This window comes from Zalophus californianus, chromosome 14 (genome assembly GCF_009762305.2).
Source record: "Zalophus californianus isolate mZalCal1 chromosome 14, mZalCal1.pri.v2, whole genome shotgun sequence".
NCBI lineage: Eukaryota > Metazoa > Chordata > Mammalia > Carnivora > Otariidae > Zalophus > Zalophus californianus.
In genome coordinates, this window is record NC_045608.1 from 32,908,677 (window position 1) to 32,927,870 (window position 19,194).

General features: G+C 42.4%; 1 protein-coding gene and 1 long non-coding RNA gene across 3 annotated transcripts in view; one reads left to right on the forward strand and one right to left on the reverse strand.

Moving 5' to 3' along the window:
• PIEZO2 (piezo type mechanosensitive ion channel component 2) overlaps positions 1–14,629 on the forward strand; it is a 526,331-nt gene extending 511,702 nt beyond the window's left edge. Inside the window, exons 47-54 of the mRNA XM_035724088.1 lie at positions 752–899; positions 4,137–4,325; positions 4,666–4,758; positions 6,048–6,220; positions 8,034–8,162; positions 9,388–9,467; positions 12,041–12,224; positions 13,050–14,629. Of these exons, the coding sequence (XP_035579981.1) occupies positions 752–899; positions 4,137–4,325; positions 4,666–4,758; positions 6,048–6,220; positions 8,034–8,162; positions 9,388–9,467; positions 12,041–12,224; positions 13,050–13,302 (1,249 nt within the window). The 3' untranslated portion in view covers positions 13,303–14,629. The remainder of the gene's footprint in view (positions 1–751; positions 900–4,136; positions 4,326–4,665; positions 4,759–6,047; positions 6,221–8,033; positions 8,163–9,387; positions 9,468–12,040; positions 12,225–13,049) is intronic.
• Positions 1–19,194, reverse strand: part of LOC113913262 — a 59,872-nt gene that overhangs the window by 22,639 nt on the left and 18,039 nt on the right. The window contains exon 3 of one of the 2 annotated variants that reach the window (XR_003517132.1): positions 13,166–13,282. The exons of the other annotated variant lie outside the window; for it this stretch is intronic. This is a non-coding gene — a long non-coding RNA (uncharacterized LOC113913262). Of the gene's footprint in view, positions 1–13,165; positions 13,283–19,194 lie in introns of those variants that run through there. 2 annotated transcript variants of the gene reach the window in all.

Below are 19,194 nucleotides of genomic sequence, written 5' to 3' on the forward strand. Positions count from 1 at the left end.
AACTGTTGGAAGTAATCAATGAATTCAGTGTAAAGTTGCAGGAAGTAAAAATCAACATGCAGAAATCAGTGGTGTTTCCATATGCTAAAAACAAAATATCATGGAAAAAAAAACAAAACAAAGAAAGCTATCCCATTCACAACAGCACCAACAACAATGAAATACTTAGAAATAAATCTAACCAAAAAGATTTGTACAATGAAAACTACAAACCTTTGTTGAGAAAAATTGGAGAGGACACCTTCAAACTTATTTAAAAAGGGAATCCTGGGGCGCCTGGGTGGCTCAGTTGGTTAAGAGTCTGCCTTCAGCTCAAGTCATGATCTCTGGGTTCTGGGATTGAGCTCCGCATTGTTCTCCCTGCTCAGTGGGGAGCCTGCTTCTCCCTCTGCTGCTCCCCTGCCCCTCCCCAAATGCTCCTGTTCTCTCTCTCACTCTCTCTCCCTCAAATAAATAAAAAAAAATTTTTTAAGAATAAAAAATAAATAAAAAGGGAAACGTTAATTTGTTAAGACCATCAGCAAAAAGAAAAAAAATCAAAAAAGGGAATGGAAATATAATTTATACACTGACTCATGATGGAAAGAGATTGTAATTCCCAGTTGCATTTTACCATAAGGGTCACCCTGAGAATTAATTGTTCCTGAGTCATAGGGCTAACACAGTAGGGAACTACATGAGCTCCTGGGGTTGGGAGGGTGATGGAGGCCACCCCACAACTATCCATCTAACAAGATGTGGCTTCTGGCAGGTTCCGCCTCGTTCCCTTTTTGACTGAGCTGAGGGCTGTGATGGACTGGGTATGGACAGACACGACCTTGAGCCTCTCCAGCTGGATCTGTGTGGAGGACATCTATGCTCACATATTCATCCTGAAGTGTTGGCGGGAGTCTGAAAAAGTAAGCCAATAAAAATGCCTGATCCTTTTCTGTTTCCCTTCCATCAGGCTGGTTATAAGATTAATGTGAACCTCTGCAAGTTTTGTGGCCAAACAAATGGGGGCAGGGGGCAAAAACGGTGAGGACCTATAAGTGTCCCATTGGTTTCCACCCCCTGGACTTGGGAATTTTGGACTCGCTGATGCCTTAGTCAGCAATAGCATCCAGATGTGTTCCCCTCTTGGCAAATGTATATTTTAGTTATTTTAAAAAGAAGAAATGATATATTGCTGTGTGACCCAATAATGCTTAAATGGCTCATTTGGGAGCAGAAGGGAATGTGGTATGGTAGAGAAAAGTGAGGTCAGGTGGCTTGGATTCAGGCTCACCCTCTGATTCACTCTTTGATGAGCGATGGGACAATATAACATCTTTGTGCAAAGGAATTTGAAGTGCAAATATTTGCTTATTCTGTTAGATTGACTATTAAGATTTGAATATGGATGAAATTACTGTTATTTATTGGATTTTTCAAAAGTTTAACATCTGAAACAGGAGTCTGTTGTATAATAGCAATAGGACCACTCAACAAGCATTAGCTGAGGTGGTATAAAGTGTCTTTTTTTTTTCTCTTCTCGATAATACCCTCTTTGGAAAAGCTCCCTCTAGTCTATATATTTTCTAGTATGTTCTGTTGCTGCTTCTGGGAGTTTCAGCTTCACGGTCAGGGGCCTACTGACCTGTGGCCCCTGTGTTTATGGAGTTTGTCGGAGTGAAGCAAATAGGGCTGGCAGTAAACTTAAAATCAAAGAGCTTGTCCTGATTTTTTAAGGAGCAGAAAAGCTGTTAAAATGACAGAATATGAGAGATATGAGAGCTGTTCTAAGGGACTTTGAAGGTAACAGTCATGGTGCCAAAAGGTCTGGAAATCATGAAGAATGAAGAAGAATAAGAAAAACCAAGAATTATTCTGTCTGAAGTAGAAAAAAAATGGAAGGAGGCAAAAACAATAGCTATTTGTAACTATTCGAAATACTGGGAAATAGAGGAAACGTCTGAATTTATTTGTAAGACTCAAGATAACAGAGTTAAGACAGGTGGGCAAAAGCTCTGGTAAGTTTCAATGGCATATGAAGAATTTTCTAGCACTCGAAGCTACCCCATCACAGCTTGGCTGCCTCAGGAGGTGTCCATGTACACATAGTGACACTAGGAGAACTCACATCCTGGACCCTTCGTGCTGGGAAGCGCGGGTCCTCCTCTAGCTCCAGGAGCTATTCATTCAGCAGTTACCTTATCAGTTGTCTATTGCTGCAGTCAAACAACCTCAAACATAGTGATCTATATATATATATATATATATATAGAGAGAGAGAGAGAGAGAGAGAGAGAGAGAGAGAGATTTTTTTTTTTTGAGAGAAAGCACAGGGCAGGGAGGGGCAGAAGGTGAAGCAGAGAGAGAATCCCAAGCAGGCTCCACACCAAGCACAGAGTCCAACACGGGGCTTTATCCCACAACCCTGAGATCATGACCTGAGCTGAAACCAAGAGTTGGACACTTAACCGACTGAACCACCCAGGCGCCCCAAACTTAGTGGCTTAAAAATGACAACCATTTCCTTTGCTCACAATTGTGCATGTGGGCAGTTTGGGCTGGATACCACTGGTCACACTTGCCCAGGGTCATCCTGTGGCTGCCCTTTCAGAGGGACCAAGCACAGGCAAGAGAAAGGCCAAAAGAGAATCAGTTCAAGAGAGAGGCAAGTTGAGAGGATAATTTCAGAATGGAGAGGATCTGAACCTCTATAGGTGTTAAGGAAAAGAATAGTAGAAAAAAGAAAAGCAAAAGTTTTTAGTATCAGAGCCAAAGGAAGAAGGTCCCAATGGGAACCAGGAGGAGGGGTGAGGGGGTGCTGGAAAGTGTGGAATCTGAGGTGAACAAGTTAGTAGTAGGGGAGAGGAACGGCCATCCTACAGGAAAGCTGGAGAAAGATGGGCAGTGAACAAACACACACCACATAGCCCAGCTTCTCCATAAAATAGATGAGCTTCTATGCTGACAGCAAGGGAGAAGGACTGCATCCCAAGACCCAGGGCCTGTCCCCGGGGGCACTGGAAACTGAGGTACTACTTCCTCTGGACGAATGGGTGGGGAGCTCTTATGAGGGGGTTTCTGAGTCAGAGCTCACACGACTGCCACATGTTGATACAGGGCCACTTTTCATGGGAGCAGCTGTGTCGGCCCCATCTGTTGGCTCTTACAAGCCTTTCACTGCCTTTGAGCCAACACGTGCAACCTTCTTAATAACATAGTGAGGAGGTGACACCCATTGCCCGTCCTCCTTGTGCAGGCCGGTGTCGCTCTGCCCTACAACACTAGGCACTCCTGCCCACAAAAGGTTTACAATTATTGTTATTTTATCTTCAAGAAATAAAAAGCCTCCCAGGACCCTGAGATCATGACCTGAGTGGAAGGCAGATGCTTAACCGCCTGAGCCACCCAGAGGAACTTAGGCATCTGGGAGGTCAGTGTCAAGGGAATCCAAGCGAACCTGGCACTCATTTCTACCCTGTCCCATTGGAGACTGAAACTTTACCAGTGACAATCTCTTGTCTGGTGTGAAGCAGAAGAGTAAGCTTCTTTTAACAGTACTTTTTCTTGGGGATTATTCAGAGTCGAATACGCTGTGCTCCAGGGGCTTTATGGATACACTTTATGAAGCCAGAACAGTTTCCTGAAAGGCAGAGTCTTGGCATATGAACACTCACAAACGCAGGCCACTCGGTCCTAGTCATAGTTTACTGTTTTTTCAAAGATTTTATTTATTTATCTGAGAGAGAGAGAGAGCAAGCATGAGCAGGGGGTAGAGGGAGAGGGAGAAGCAGACTCCGCAAGAGCAGGGAGTGCGATGTGGGGCTCGATCCCAGGACCTTGAGATCATGACCTGAGCTGAAGGCAGATGTTTAATGGACTGAGCCAGCCAGGTGCCCCCCCCACACACACACACACAACAGTTTTAAGGAGAAGGTCTCTCAGGTCCCATTGGTCCCCTCATGGTACCACTGTGGAGATGTGTTGGGAACTCATTACAGCTTCACATCACTACCTAACTTCGTGCGGACAAGTTTGCTCTCCCTACTTCAGAGTGAGCAGAGCACAATCAGGCCTCAGTCGGGTCCTGTGGGAAGAGCACACGTCCCCCCCCTGCCTGTTTCTGGTGCCAGGAGCCTGAGCCCTGTGTGACTCATCTGTTGCAGAGATACCCACAGCCCCGGGGGCAGAAGAAGAAGAAAGTGGTGAAGTACGGCATGGGAGGCATGATCATCGTTCTGCTCATCTGCATTGTCTGGTTTCCCCTTCTCTTCATGTCCTTGATCAAATCTGTGGCGGGGGTCATCAACCAGCCCCTGGATGTCTCGGTCACAATTACCCTGGGAGGGTATCAGGTAACTGTTGTGTACCACCCCCCAGGTCTGATGTCCCTGCCTGTGTCTTTCCTGACCACCAGCTACAGGATGTTCAGTTAGCTCTTGCGGCCAGATTCCCCCCTGCATTTTAACTGGTCAGCAAATATGTGACATATGAGATAAAGCACAGAAGACAATGAAAGGGTAGTTCTGTTCTGGTGTGGGGCACCGGAGTAATAACTTCAAAAAGAGATCCCTGAGGCCAGTTGCCATTGGGTACTCAGTGGGTGATGATATACTGTGTAAAGATTTCTCTTTTAACCCAGGATGCAGAGACGAGCCTCGGGAGTGTTGACATCACTGTTTCTTTGTTTTCCAGCCCATTTTCACAATGAGTGCCCAGCAAAGCCAGTTGAAAGTTATGGATCAGCCAAAGTTTAATAAATTTATGAAAGCTTTCTCTAGGGACACTGTAAGTAAATGCATATAGTAGATGTCTGTGAAGACATTTCACCTAGGTGAGCTTACTGCTTGTCATTTTATTCACTGTTCTGCCATGGCCTGTGGTGGTGGGAAGGACTCTTCAGGGATTACCAGTGGCCAGTGGCCACTTGGATAATCTGAGACATTATGTCTGTATTGTTGGATATAAGTGTCAATAAACATAATTTTAATTCAGGACATTTTAATGTAAGCTCAACAGATGTAGGTCCTCTTTTATATTTTTAAATGTTTTTAATTATGGTAGATACTGATCCGTTTGATCAGTAGATCTACTCTGAGAATCTATCTTCAGGGAGTAATTTAAAATACTGGAAAAGCTCCATGCAGGTACCTGCTTGTGATGGCATGCTCTGTATTGACAAAAGTTGGAAGCAACAGAGGGCTCAACAAGTAGGGACTGGTTGAATAAATTATGGCAAATGTATCGAGTGAATCTGATAGGCACTGGCTTCTCTAGGGTGGTCGACATGGGAGAAGGGGGCTACCACTTTTAATTTTATTTACATGCTATGCTGTCTGAATATTTTCCAAGCAACTTCTTTTGTAATACAAGGTAATCATTACAAAGACTATGCGTGGCATGCACATTTCTCAAGATAAAACATAAATGAAGAAGAATATATGCTATTATTTTTTAAATGATTTCCTACTGCATATAATGGTGATAATATTCTGTTGGCAAAGTTGTGGCTGATGTATTCTTTTCTCCCCATTGCAAACTTACAATAATATGATAAATTGATTTTTCATAATTAAGATTTGCTTTACAAATAATACTTTCTTATTTAAAGAAAATGATCAGGCAGACAGATGCTTAGCTCTTTTATGAAATTATCAGCCTATAATGCACGCTGCCCAAACTCATCTCAAGGGATATGCAGCTGTGAAGGTAGGACCACGATATTGTGGGTGGATTAAATTTGACTGTCTCATGAGAGAGAACACCCCAAGAGCTGATAAATTTCCTTCTTAGTGGGGAGGAAAAATGACACCAAATCCGTTGATTTTTCTTTATTAATTGGAATGATTCCATACCTATGCTGGTACTGAGATTGCTCTGTATGACTGGGGCTGCCCATCCCAATGCAGAAGGGAACAAAATAGTACCACGGAGCACCAGGGCCATCCACTGTAGAAACTGTCCTCCCAGAGAAGAAATCCTCTTTCTGCAGTCAGTTAAAAGGAAGAGTAATCACTTTTATTTATTCATCACCATGTATATGGTCTAATTATGCATGTGTATTTGTGCACATACAGGGTGCTATGCAATTTCTGGAAAATTATGAAAAAGAAGACATAACAGTAGCAGAACTGGAAGGAAATTCAAATTCTTTGTGGACCATCAGCCCTCCCAGTAAGCAGAAAATGATAGAGGAACTCATGGACCCCAATAGTAGCTTCTCTGTTGTTTTTTCATGGAGTATTCAGAGGTAGTTACTGTCTTTCCATGTATGATTTCCCCCTTCCCCCCAATCCAAACTCGGGGTGGGGGTGGGAGGCTAGAAGGAAAGAAAAATTCAATTGATGTGGATTTTAGTTGACATGCTTTTTGATACTACAGCTAACCTTTGTGTTTATTAAATAATGATCTGCCTGGGAATCTGGCAAAAATAAGACCTTCTTAGTTTTCCTTTTTCCTACTAACTTCAGTCTCTAAAGAGAGGCTGGCAATGAGTTTTGTGAACAAGAGAGAGAGGTAAAGTGAAAAGGAAAAGGGTGAGGACTTATAAAATGAAATAGTCTGATGACTGTAAGATTTCCCTGAAAGGGTGAATTTTGGTCTTATGAAGAAATGAAGAACTTGCAGCCTTGGAAACCGCAATTCTCATTACATCCCCCAACATGGGGAAACCCTAACAGATCTTTTCTCCATGCGTGGTGTGTGAGAGCAGCCTGGCAGCCCCAAGAGGGGGAAAGCTGAGACTCCTTCTCACCCAACCTGAGCCAATGGCCAGCATGCAGCCACTACTTTGCTCTTTTGTTTTTTTTTTTTTAAGTTTTTATTTAAATTCCAGTTAACATACAGTGTGATATTAGTTTCAGATGTACAATATAGTGATTCTAGCACTTCCATACAACACCGGGTGCTCATCACAAGTGCCCTAATCCTTAATCCCGTCACCTACTTCACCCATCCCCCACCCACCTCCCCTCTGATAACCAACAGTTTGCTCTCTGTAGTTAACAGTCTGTTCCTTGGTTTGCCTCCTTCTCACTTTTTTTTTCACCTTTGCTCATTTGTTTTGTTTCTTAAATTCCACAGATGAGTGAAATCATATGGTATTTGTCTTTCTCTGACTGACTTGTTTTGCTTAACATAATACTCTCTAGCTTTATCCACATCTTTGCAAATGACCAGATTTCATTCTTTTTGGTGGCTGAGTAATATCTATATCTATACACACACACCACATCTTCCTTATCCATTCCTAAGAGCATGTCTTAGGAAAATTTCCTGCATTCAAAAACCCATCGTGTTAGTGAAGCACTTGAGGAACCTCGACACGATAAAGTAGTTGAAAGGCTTGGTGTTTGTTTGTTTGTTATCACAGTCTTGTGGTTCAGGATTCTATGCAAGCTTATTTGGGAAGTCAAGTGATAGGTGCATTTGGGTCCATGATTCCTGGCTTCTAGAATCATGATAGGGACCTAAGAAAGCTTCTCCAATCTAAAATGAATTTCCAAGGAAATAGTAAAGAAAGATTTCAAAGGGGGGCTGTTCAGAATTGAAAGAACTCCTTCCTGAATCTTATTTTCTCCTTTAGAATTTACATCCCAAGTTCCTCACATGAAATTCTAGACTGCCAAAAATTTATTTTTTAGCCTTTTCTTTGAAGAGCTACCAAAAAATTAACAACATTAAAGATCAACTTTTGATTGAACATTCTTTTAAAAACATGCATTCTATTAGTCACCATGGAGACTAACCTCATTGGATTAATATAAAGAGTGTTGCAGAAATTCATACCAAAGCCTCAAGACGGTTTCTCTTTTAGTCAGCAGACAGCCTCCTCACCTGCCATCTGTTTTAAAGGTGTTTGTGACCTCCCTGGGGTTTACTAACTTGGTTGTCTAAGAAGCTGGACGTAAAGGTGAGGTGGACAGAAAAGGTTGGGGTTGACAGTTGTGGACCCAATGAAGACTTGGTGAGATTAATAAAATGAAGAGTCAGATGAATTTTTGAATCTCTCTTCCAGACTTCTGAATAATCACTGACATCGAGCCTTTTATCTTTCTTCACAGAAACATGAGTCTGGGTGCAAAAGCAGAAATAGCAACGGATAAGCTTTCTTTTCCTCTTAAAAATATTACACGTAAGAATATAGCTAAAATGATAGCCGGCAACAACACAGAAAGTTCAAGAACACCAGTGTAAGTGATTCCTCCTGCTAATTAGCTTTAATAGATGGCTATATCTAGTACAAAATCTCCATTTGCAAATTCACATATGCAAGAAATGCAACTTTCTCCATTCTTCAGTAACTCAAGTGAACTCTACTTGGAAGCCTCGTTGTGTTGCATTAAAGCAGCTCTGTCTTCCTACCCTCTCACTCTCACTCTCTGTCCACCTATAGGCCCGGGAGTCCTGATCTTGTCTCTGGGTAGCAAACCTTGTTCTTATCTAAGCTGATTATCTAACCATAATCAGCAAAAGCCAGGGAAAGACCCCGGGAGACCCTCCTTCTACTATTACTCCTGACTTGGGCTCATTGAATGCCTGGCTAATGGATGGGGGATGTGGGGAAGACAAGGGGTAAAAGGAAATTTGGGCGGGGGGGGGGGGGACTCTATCTTAATATATTATCCTGCCATATAAGTACTCCACTTCAAACAAATCCAAGCTGGGATGTTTAGATTCTAATATGAGAACTAGTAGGAGGAGGGGGAAATGCTATGGGTGCAAAACTGCTAAATGACGTTCACCAGCCAGTGTCTAGTTCTAACCTCCAGTCTGTGCTGGCCCCACTTTGATGTGTTGAGTATAAGAACAGCCATGATATAGTCCTCACATGTGTTCCCTAAGACAGCCTTTTTTAATCACTAAAGTTGAAGGAACCTCAAAGATTGTCAGATCTTCCCCCATCATTTCCCCATGAGAGAACAGACCTAGAGGGACAGAGTGACCTGCGCATGTTACTCAGTTTGTCCTCAGCAGAGGGAGGGACAGGTCCAGGCTACCAGTTGTCTCCTTGGGCCTCACTCCTGGCACTAGATAGATTCATGCAGTCTGCTTGATTATAGATACAATTATGTATCTCCATAGAGTAAGGACTTAGATGCCAGCACGAAAGACAGCTCCTGGCTTCAGAAATGGTCGCAGATGTGGGAAATCTCTGTAGCGGTTTTTAAGGCATTAACTAGCTCATGTACAGAGTTTACCTAAGTATTCGAATAGAACAACTGAATTTGTTTGGCTTCAGAAATTTCTGATTATAATGGAACCCAGAAATTGTGATGACATCACATTGCGTAGAAGTATAAAGACTCACCATCATTTATTTGAGATGAGGTCAAAAATAGCAACAAAAAATCAGTTTTATGTGGATAAAACAACTAAAACTCTATTACTCTCCCCCCTTTTTTTCTTAACACACAGGACTATAGAGAAGATCTACCCATATTATGTGAAAGCACCTAGTGATTCGAACTCAAAACCCATAAAGCAACTTTTGTCTGGTAAGGATGAGAAGGAATTGTTTCAGAACTTTTTAAAATCCTTTTATTCAGTGTCTACAGTTTGCATTCTCAGCCTTTCTCAAGCTGCTTTCCAGTTTTCTTTCCCTGTGAGACACGGCTTACAGGAAGCATGAGACTCCCAGCTGCAGTCACCAGCCAGAAGGATCCAATCAGGCACCAGCAGCCATATTCTTCATGGTTTTCATTGATATAGGACATGATTAGCTTAAGTCCACATTTAGCAGCTTTGGTTACTGATTCATCAGTCTGTTTACTTGTTTCTATTAGCATCCATCTCTTTGGCAGAAAATGGCCTTATGCAATATTAAATATGAAAGCCCCACAATAAGAATAATAAAAATGGAGGAGGAAATCTACTTGATTCAGCCCAAGGATGGTTAAGTATCAATGTTAGTCTCTAGGGACTGTGTTTACCCAAAACAACAGTGATGGTAGGATGTTGACGTTTGGGGATTCTTAAGCATTAATTACTAAGCATTGTTTGACTTCATCAATTGCCTGGATCAGAGCAGATGTGTACATGTGATAAAGGTAGAAGGACAAAGCAGTTTTATCCAAATCATGTTCACTCCTTTGTCAATGTGGGTCGCTCATGGTCACCAGGCAGTGCATCAGGCACCGGAGACCAGGCTCCAGTGGTCTGATGAGATGTAAGTAAACAACTGGAAGCCCCCATTGAGATCACCAGAAGTAGAGGCAGGATAGAGGTTTGGAAGACAAGCATGGGTGGGTCCTACATCTCTATGCTTTTCTTCCTCAACAGTCAAAAATACATATGTCTTACACGGTAATTGTGAGATGCATTGAGAACTTTGGTATTTCCCTTTCAGTCCAAATAGTTCTAGAAATGCTTAGTCCAAGAGCACAGATTGCTCAACCATGAGTCATTCCCTCTGAAATGCTTCTGTCCCTCAGTGGGCCCTTCACAACTGCTGCACCTCATCAGATGATCCTGCAAGCCTGCTAGGGCACTCCTTCAGCTGCCTCCCTGTCCCTGGTAATGGGTCTCAAATTTTCACCAGTGCCCCCCCTTCCTTTCAGCTTCAGGAAGATGGGGCTCCTCCCTCCAGGGTCAGCCTCACTTTGTGCCCAGATTCCCAGCCCCTCCCCACCCTTATTTTCCCCTTTCTCAGCCACATGTTCTGTGCTCTGCAAACACAGGCCTATTGGCTGTGAGTCATTTGAGGTCCAGCCAATGACTTCTTGCCCAGACCACATGGTCTTGGTGCTCTTGGGTCCTGCCAACCCCACAGCTTCTCTGATGATCTTTACTGAGTTATGTCTGATCTTTAGCATAGGTTGGTGGCTATCACCAATCTATAAAGGAGGAAACTGAGGCTCAGGGTGTGAATTACTCAGCAGTGGTTATACAGCCAGTATGTGAACAAACTAGATTCAAACCTGGGCCAGATGTTCCCTCTCAGAACTCTCTAGACTTCAGAACCAAGATTCTTTTTGTTCCTGAGCATTCTGGGTGGTTCACATTTGTCCTGGGTAAGGGTTTCTTTATCTTTACCAGTTTCCTGCCTCACTCTCCATCAGTCCATACATCCACCCATCCACCCATCCATCCATCCATCCATCAAATAGACATTCATTTAGACATGTCTAAAGGCACTGTCCCAGATTCCTCTGATCCAGGAATTTAGCAGGAAATAATGCAGACACAGCCCCTGCCCTCACAGTCCACCACCAGGACTCTCAACGGAGGCCCTATTATCATTGACAGGGGTGGTATTTTCTTAGAAAGACTTGCTCAGAGAACTCCCAAGCTTTTTTCCACCCTTTTCCTATTCTTTTATATTGACTCTGTGCTCTAACGAAAGCAATCATTAATCACACATCATGGATTTTCAGAATTTTACTGAGCTTCATGCCACCAAGCCTTCCTGAACTAGCCTCCTCTCCCCCTCCATCTCCACTTACTGAAGTTCTCACTCTGCAAAACTCAACTCAGAAGCCGTCTCCTCTGCGAAGCCCTCCTGGATCCTACCAAGCAGATGTAGTCTCCCCATGCTAACAGCCTCATTGGTGCAGGTCCTATAGTGGTTGCCACATGCCCATTAAGTCCCACTTGTATACATGGCCTGTTCCTGTTGAGATATGGAATCATGCTGTACTCAACTTTGTAACCCTTATCACCTGACAGGGTGTCTTCCTCCTCAAAGACATGCAATAAATGCTGGTAACAAGATTGAATTAGTCAATTGACTAAAAAGTCGGTGATTTGGGTTTTTAAATGTCTAACTAGTTGTTTGGAATTATCAGCAAAGACACTCAGGTGATGGGTCTTCCCTCTCTCCTGTGATGTGTCTGCCATGCTCACTCAGCAGCAGTGAGCTACTTGTCTTGTGACAAGGAGAAACTTTATGTACACCTAGGGCCCACTTTTCTTTCTCCACTCACATTGTTACCATGTCCCTGTGTCCTACTTATCCTGGCACCATACGCTATGGACAGTAGTAACTAGGTTTTGCCATCTGAGGACTGTTTATGTGCATTAAATCCTAATAGTCTCATGCTAACTTGAATTCATTTTTCTCCTCTTCCAGAAAATAATTTCATGAATATCACCATCATTTTGTCCAGAGACAATACAACTAAATCTAACAGTGAGTGGTGGGTTCTCAACCTTACTGGCAATAGAATATTCAATCAGCATGCCCAGGCCTTGGAACTGGTGGTCTTCAATGACAAAGTCAGCCCCCCAAGTCTGGGGTTCTTGGCTGGCTACGGGTAAGAACTTATTTTACAGTCAACAGTTACAAGAGTCTACTTCTGTATCATATAAAGTTCAGGATGGGAAGCCTTGTATCTTCCTAGAATCCTTGAACTTAATAGCTGCAACCTTAAAATTCATAGGTCACTGGCCCATCATTTTAAAAAATGAAGTCAAAATGCCTGATGTCAGTAACACCCTTAAGGACAGGTCTAGAAGTCCTATGTCCAGTTTCTTCACTCTACACCCTCCCTGTTATGTTTGAGGCCACTAAGTGTTTAAACATAAAAATTGATGTAAGGTTACCTCTTTCCTGTTTAGATTGTCTTCTGACCTTAGCAGACATGGCCTCAGTCAGACGTCGCAGTTTGGGACATGGTCCGATGTCCAGAATGGCCTGAAGCTACTGTTTCACAGTTTTCTGATCCTTAAATGCTAGGACACATATATCCCCAACAAGACAAGAATGTCTGTTAAAAAATAATTGTCTATGCAAAATTGTATTTATAAAAATAAAGAGCTAGGTGCAGAAAAATGTACATAGTACAATGGCATTTCTACCAAATATAGTATGTGGTTTCTTTATATAATATATGCAGTAAAACTACCTGAAGTTCATCCATGAAACTGTTAACACTGGTCATTTCCAGAATTGGGATTTTTTTTTAATTTTCATTTTTTAAGTCTTATAGGTTCTGTAAGGGAAAAACTTTAAGCTTTGATAAGTTTATCATGTCTTCATGGAATTGGAGGGAAATACTGTTTGTTTTTTTTTCTCTTAGATGTGTTCTATTAACTGTATTTAACTGGTAGATACAATTTCTACTTTTTTTTTTTTTCAGTATCATGGGATTATATGCTTCAGTTGTCCTTGTGATTGGGAAGTTTGTCCGTGAATTCTTCAGTGGGATTTCTCACTCCATCATGTTTGAAGAGCTTCCAAATGTGGATCGAATCCTGAAGTTGTGCACAGATATTTTTTTAGTTCGAGAGACAGGGGAACTGGAATTAGAGGAAGATCTCTATGCCAAATTAATATTCCTGTACCGCTCACCAGAAACCATGATCAAATGGACTAGAGAAAAAACAAATTGATACATTAAGACACAGACTGCAAATCAAGTTAACATTTGAATTTTTAAAAAAGCACAATATTCTCATAAGAGCTAAGCATTTCTAGTTGGACAGAAATGGTTTCTCTTCTGACAGGTGTTCAAAAGGAGCTGACTTCCTTTTGCAATCTAAGCTACCTTGCAAATGAAGGCGCTGTTGAAAAAGTTATTTGTAATTCCATTTCTCCAAAAATCAGGGCTACTTGTTTTATGTTTTAGTCAACAGTGTCTTGCATTCTGATTGACTATGCAAAGGAGTCATTTATGGGTCTCTTCCCTCAGAGAAACAGGAGAGAAGAAGAAGGAAGAAAGAAAGACGCCCATGTTTTTCTGCGCAGGGACCTGAAGAGATCCTATAATGGCAAACGCTGTGCTCTGTCACCACAGGGAAGCTGCTGTGAGGAGAACAGATGGCCTCAGCACACCCGAAAATATGCAACAGCAATAGGAGGCTGAAACTCCTGAATGGATTTCTAGGGGGAAACAAGAAAGGGAGCCAAAGACCCATGAAGATACCAGAGGAAGGATAAGCCTCGTTCTAAGCAAAAAGTTAACATTAGTGACACTCTTACTGCCTTATCTTAACTAAGACTAATAAAAAAATCTTTCCACTAAACACCAGTGACTTCTCAGGAAAAAAACAAAACAAAACAGCAAAACAAATATGTGGACACCGGCTGTTGAGGCCCAGCTCGTGACTCGCTTCAGTGGTGGTGGCTGTTCTGCTTCAGAGTTACTGCTCCTCGTCAGACACAGGCTCCAGGTAGAAGGATCAAAATGGTGCCCAGCTGGGTGTGGAATGAATACTCTGACTTTGTAACTCTTTACTAACTGAGGTCATGAATGCTCTTCTACCTTTCCCCATCCCTCACACGCTTTTTCCCATTTCGATGATTTAAGGCAATGATGTTTTCCAGTATGTGACATTTTCCTTCCTGTTTTTCAGGTATATCAAAAGTTTACATATTCCAATTCACATTTTTACATCTGAGACGGGTTTTTTAAGTTCATAATTATGAAAGAAATATGTATATTGAGCTTGGGGAAATAAAAAATGGCCTTTTCTTAAATTATTATTATTGGTAATACAACCTCTTCATTAAATAACAATGTAGCATGAAAATTTATGATTGAAATGTAGTTTTCATTCCGTATTAAAATACAGTTTGTGAGGAATCATCGAATGGACTAGAATACATCAAAAACATGATCCTATGTAGTTTGGGTTCAGGACTGACTTAAAATAAAGCACATCTTGCAAAGTCATTTCAAGAATATTCTTCATTCTGCCTCTTTTGCATTAAGTAGGAAAAATGATTGTTTTCAATACTATGTACAAAGTGTTTAAAAAAATCAACTGAGAGAAGAATTCACTTCTTTTTGGATTTGCCTTTCTCATGCAAATAATAAGATTATATTATTCTATGTGAATAATATAAACAGGACACAAGTGGTAACAAATTAATTTCCAAAAGTTACAGTGAATATGGAGCTGTTCAGTGTCTTCTAGAAAACTAATGCATATTTGTTCTTCAAACGTGAAAGCCAACATACTTCCACACTTCGGAAGTCAACTCCTCCAGTCATCATAGCAATAAACTCAGACTACTTAGGGGAACTCTTTGGACCACTTTCTGATTTCCCAACAACAGCAAGAATCACTGTGCATATTTTCTGGTTGTGAATTCTTTCTTTTAAAGATGTCAACTCAAGGGGCGCCTGGGTGGCTCAGTCCGTTAAGTGGCTGCCTTCGGCTCAGGTCATGATCCTGGGGTCTTGGGATCGAGCCCCACATCCGGCTCCCTGCTCAGCGGAGAGCTGTTTCTCCCTCTCCATCTGCCTGCCACTCTGCCTGCTTGTGCTCTCTCTCTCTCTCTCTGCCAAATAAATAAATAAAAATCTTAAAAAAAAATAAAAATAAAAAAATAAAAATAAAAATAAAGATGTCAACTCAAGGGAATTTCCAGAGAACGTGTTATGACACATTTAGGAAAGAGGAGAAGTAGGCAAAGCTCCTTAAAAGAAAGTGTAAAGTCAAAGTATACCAGAATGGTAATGTTCCTCAAGAGAATAATTTCCAAGGTTCAAGAAAAAGCTTCCCCATGTGTCAGAGGGGGAAATGTCAAAGGAAATTTAAAAGATAGAAATAAAGAAATGTAGAAGGGAAGTGCTTCTTCCAGGGAGGGCTGTGGAGCATAGAGTGGAAATGGCAGATAGTGAGGAGGTCTTCCAGTGCTGGCCTGGCCACCATGGGGCAGGGGACCCCCAGGCCAGCAGGTCACTTCCCCGTTCAGCCTCGTGTATCCGACAACATTAAGGGGTCATTCTACAGTACACAGCCACATTCTAAGCCCTGGCCCAGTAGATGCTCCTTGTGAGAGCGGCCTGCCACCTTAGATTGGGTTCTCTGGAGATAGCCTCTGAAATGAACAGCCACCAAGGACATTTGGGCCGTGGTCCCAGGAGTTAGAGTGGTCAGCGAGGAAGGCAGGATCAGGCAGAGGGACAGCGGCCCCACCGTGCAGCTGCAGATGAGCTCTGGTCACAGCTGCTGCATTTACCTCTTTACTCTTCAGTCTGGGTGTTCAGCACTGAGTCCCCCAGGGACCCCTGAGCACCAGCACATTCCTCCCACCCCCACTGTACAGCCCTGGCCCTCCCCTCTCTGGTGGCCTGGGCCAGTTACCCCTGTCCATAAGGTGACCCTGTGCATAAGGTGATCCCATCTATAAGGTGGGGTGACCCTGTCCCTTGCCAGAACTCTCTTATTGTCCTTTTGTTTAATTATCCTTTCTAAAATAATTATTTTCATTTTTCACTAGTTTTCAAATCCTGATTTCTATTGTTCTTTAATATTGTCTGTTATTTTCTTAATCTATTCTAGTTCGTCTTGAAATCTTGGGTTATAGTTTCTACCCATTTTGCGGAGATGTCTTTCTGGTAAACTGTTTTTGTCTCTAAGGACCTGATCCTGTTCTTACTCTTTTTTACTGATAAGAATTTGATACTGTATTTAAGCGCAGCCCCTTTCTGTGGCTCCTGTGTGTGTGACCTTAGTTCCCTAACTTTTGGGTGGGGGATGGCTCCTTTAGCTCCTTGACTCTGGAGCCCACAGTTCTGGAGTGTCCACAAATGCGCCCTCCCTTCTGAGGCCCCTGGCACTGCTCTCCCCACCCACCCTCCAAGGGCCTCTCTCCCCAGTTGTACCTGTTCTGCCCCCTCTATTCCAAGCAGTGTCCCCGCATTGTGGGGCCTGGTGCTGAGAGGCAGTTTCAATCAGTTCTTTTTGAGAGTTTGCAGGCCCAGCCTGCCTGGCTCCTTCAGCCCCTGCTGCTGACCCCCTGCCTTCACCCCAGAATGAGGACTTGTGCAATTCCCTCCCAGGGTGCCCAGGGATCATCAGTGTTGCCATGATGGGCTCTTGATCCAGCTCCACCAGAGGATCTATTGCTTCTCTCCTCTGCCTCCTGCATCAGGGATGCTCCACACACGTCTTGCTGATGTCGTGAAGTCGGTGGGGTTTGTCCTTGCTGGCCTCGTTTTGGAGGGAGCAGGGAAGGTAAAGAGTGACTGAGGAGGCACCAGACACCAGGCTTCTCATGCCTTTACCTACCCTAATTCCTCTAAACAGAGCCTGTCAACACAGTATTCACCAAGGAAGAATACATTTAATTTCCCAGCTAGGGATAACAGCCTGACATCTCATTGGCCTGCCTACATGAATTGTTCGGCAGAAAGTTGCATTTGAACACTCAGTGTGCACAAGTGACTGGTTCTCAGGATCCTACATTGTTGGGAGTAAGAGGTATTTTTTAAAAAATAAGATATTTTTAATTGTTTTAAGTCATAGATATCTGTGGTTATGTTCACACGTATTTTTATTTTTATTTTATTTTATTTTTTTAATTTTTTTATTGTTATGTTAATCACCATACATTACATCATTAGTTTTTGATAGAGTGTTCCATGATTCATTGTTTGTGCATAACACCCAGTGCTCCACGCAGAATGTGCTGTCTTTAATACCCTTCACCAGGCTAACCCATACCCCCACCCCCTCCCTTCTAGAACCCTCAGTTTGTTTTTCAGAGTCCATCATTTCTCATGCTTCATCTCCCCCTCTGACTTACTCCCCTTCATTCTTCCCCTCCTGCTATCTTCTTCTTTTTCTTTTTTCTTAACATATGTTGCATGATTTGTTTCAGAAGTACAGATCTGTGATTCAACAGTCTTGCACAATTCACAGCGCTCACCATAGCACATACCCTCGCCAATGTCTATCACCCACCCACCCCATCCCTCCCACCCCCCACCATTCCAGCCACACTGAGTTTCTTTCCTGAGATTAAGAATTCCTCATATCAGTGAGGTCATATGATACATGTCTTTCTCTGATTGACTTATTTCACTCAGCATAACACCCTCTAGTTCTAGCCACGTCGTTGCAAATGGCAAGATCTCATTCCTTTTGATGGTTGCATAATATTCCATTGTGTATATATACCACTTCTTCTTTATCCATTCATCTGTCGATGGACATCTTGGCTCTTTCCACAGTTTGGCTATTGTGGACATTGCTGCTATAAACATTGGGGTGCACGTACCCCTTCGGATCCCTACATTTACATCTTTGTGGTAAATACCCAGTAGTGCAATTGCTGGATCGTATGGTAGCTCTATTTTCAACTGTTTGAGGAACCTCCATACTGTTTTCCAGAGTGGTTGCACCAGCTTGCATTCCCACCAACAGTGTAGGAGGGTTCCCCTTTCTCCACATCCCCACCAGCATTTGTCGTTTCCTGACTTGTTAATTTTAGCCATTCTGATGGGTGTGAGGTCGTATCTCATTGAGGTTTTGATTTGGATTTCCCTGATGCCGAGCAATGTTGAGCACTTTTTCATGTGTCTGTTGGCCATTTGGATGTCTTCCTTGGAAAAATGTCTGTTCATGTCTTCTGCCCATTTCTTGATTGGATTATTTGTTCTTTGGGTTTGAGTTTGATAAGTTCTTTATACATTTTGGATACTAGCCCTTTATCTGATATGTCATTTACAAATATCTTCTCCCATTCTGTCGGTTGTCTTTTGGTTTTGGGGACTGTTTCATTGCTGTGCAAAAGCTTTTTATCTTGATGAAATCCCAATAGTTCATTTTTGCCCTTGCTTCCCTTGCCTTTGGCGATGTTTCTAGGAAGAAGTTGCTGCGGCTGAGGTCGAAGAGGTTGCTACCTGTGTTCTCCTTTAGGATTTGGATGGACTCCTGTCTCACGCTGAGGTCTTTCAACCATTTGGAGTCTATTTTTGTGTGTGGTGTAAGGAAATGGTCCAGTTTCATTCTTCTGCATGTGGCTGTCCAATGTTCCCAACACCATTTGTTGAAGAGACTGTCTTTTTTCCATTGAACATTCTTTCCTGCTTTGTCGAAGATGAGTTGACCATAGAGTTGAGGGTCCATCTCTGGGTTCTTGATTCTGTTCCATTGATCTATGTGTCTGTTTTTGTGCCAGTACCATACTGTCTTGATGATGACAGCTTTGTAATAGAGCTGGAAGTCCGGAATTGTGATGCCGCCAGCTTTGCTTTTCTTTTTCAGTATTCCTCTGGCTATTCGGGGTCTCTTCTGGTTCCATACAAATTTTAGGATTCTTTGTTCCATTTCTTTGAAAAAAGTGGATGGTATTTTGATGAGGATTGCATTGAATGTGTAGATTGCTCTAGGTAGCACTGACATCTTCACAATGTTTGTTCTTCCAATCCATGAGCATGGAACGTTTTTCCCTTTCTTTGTGTCTTCTTCAATTTCTTTCATGAGTATTTTATAGTTTTCTGAGTACAGATCCCTTGCCTCTTTGGTTAAATTTATTCCCAGGTATCT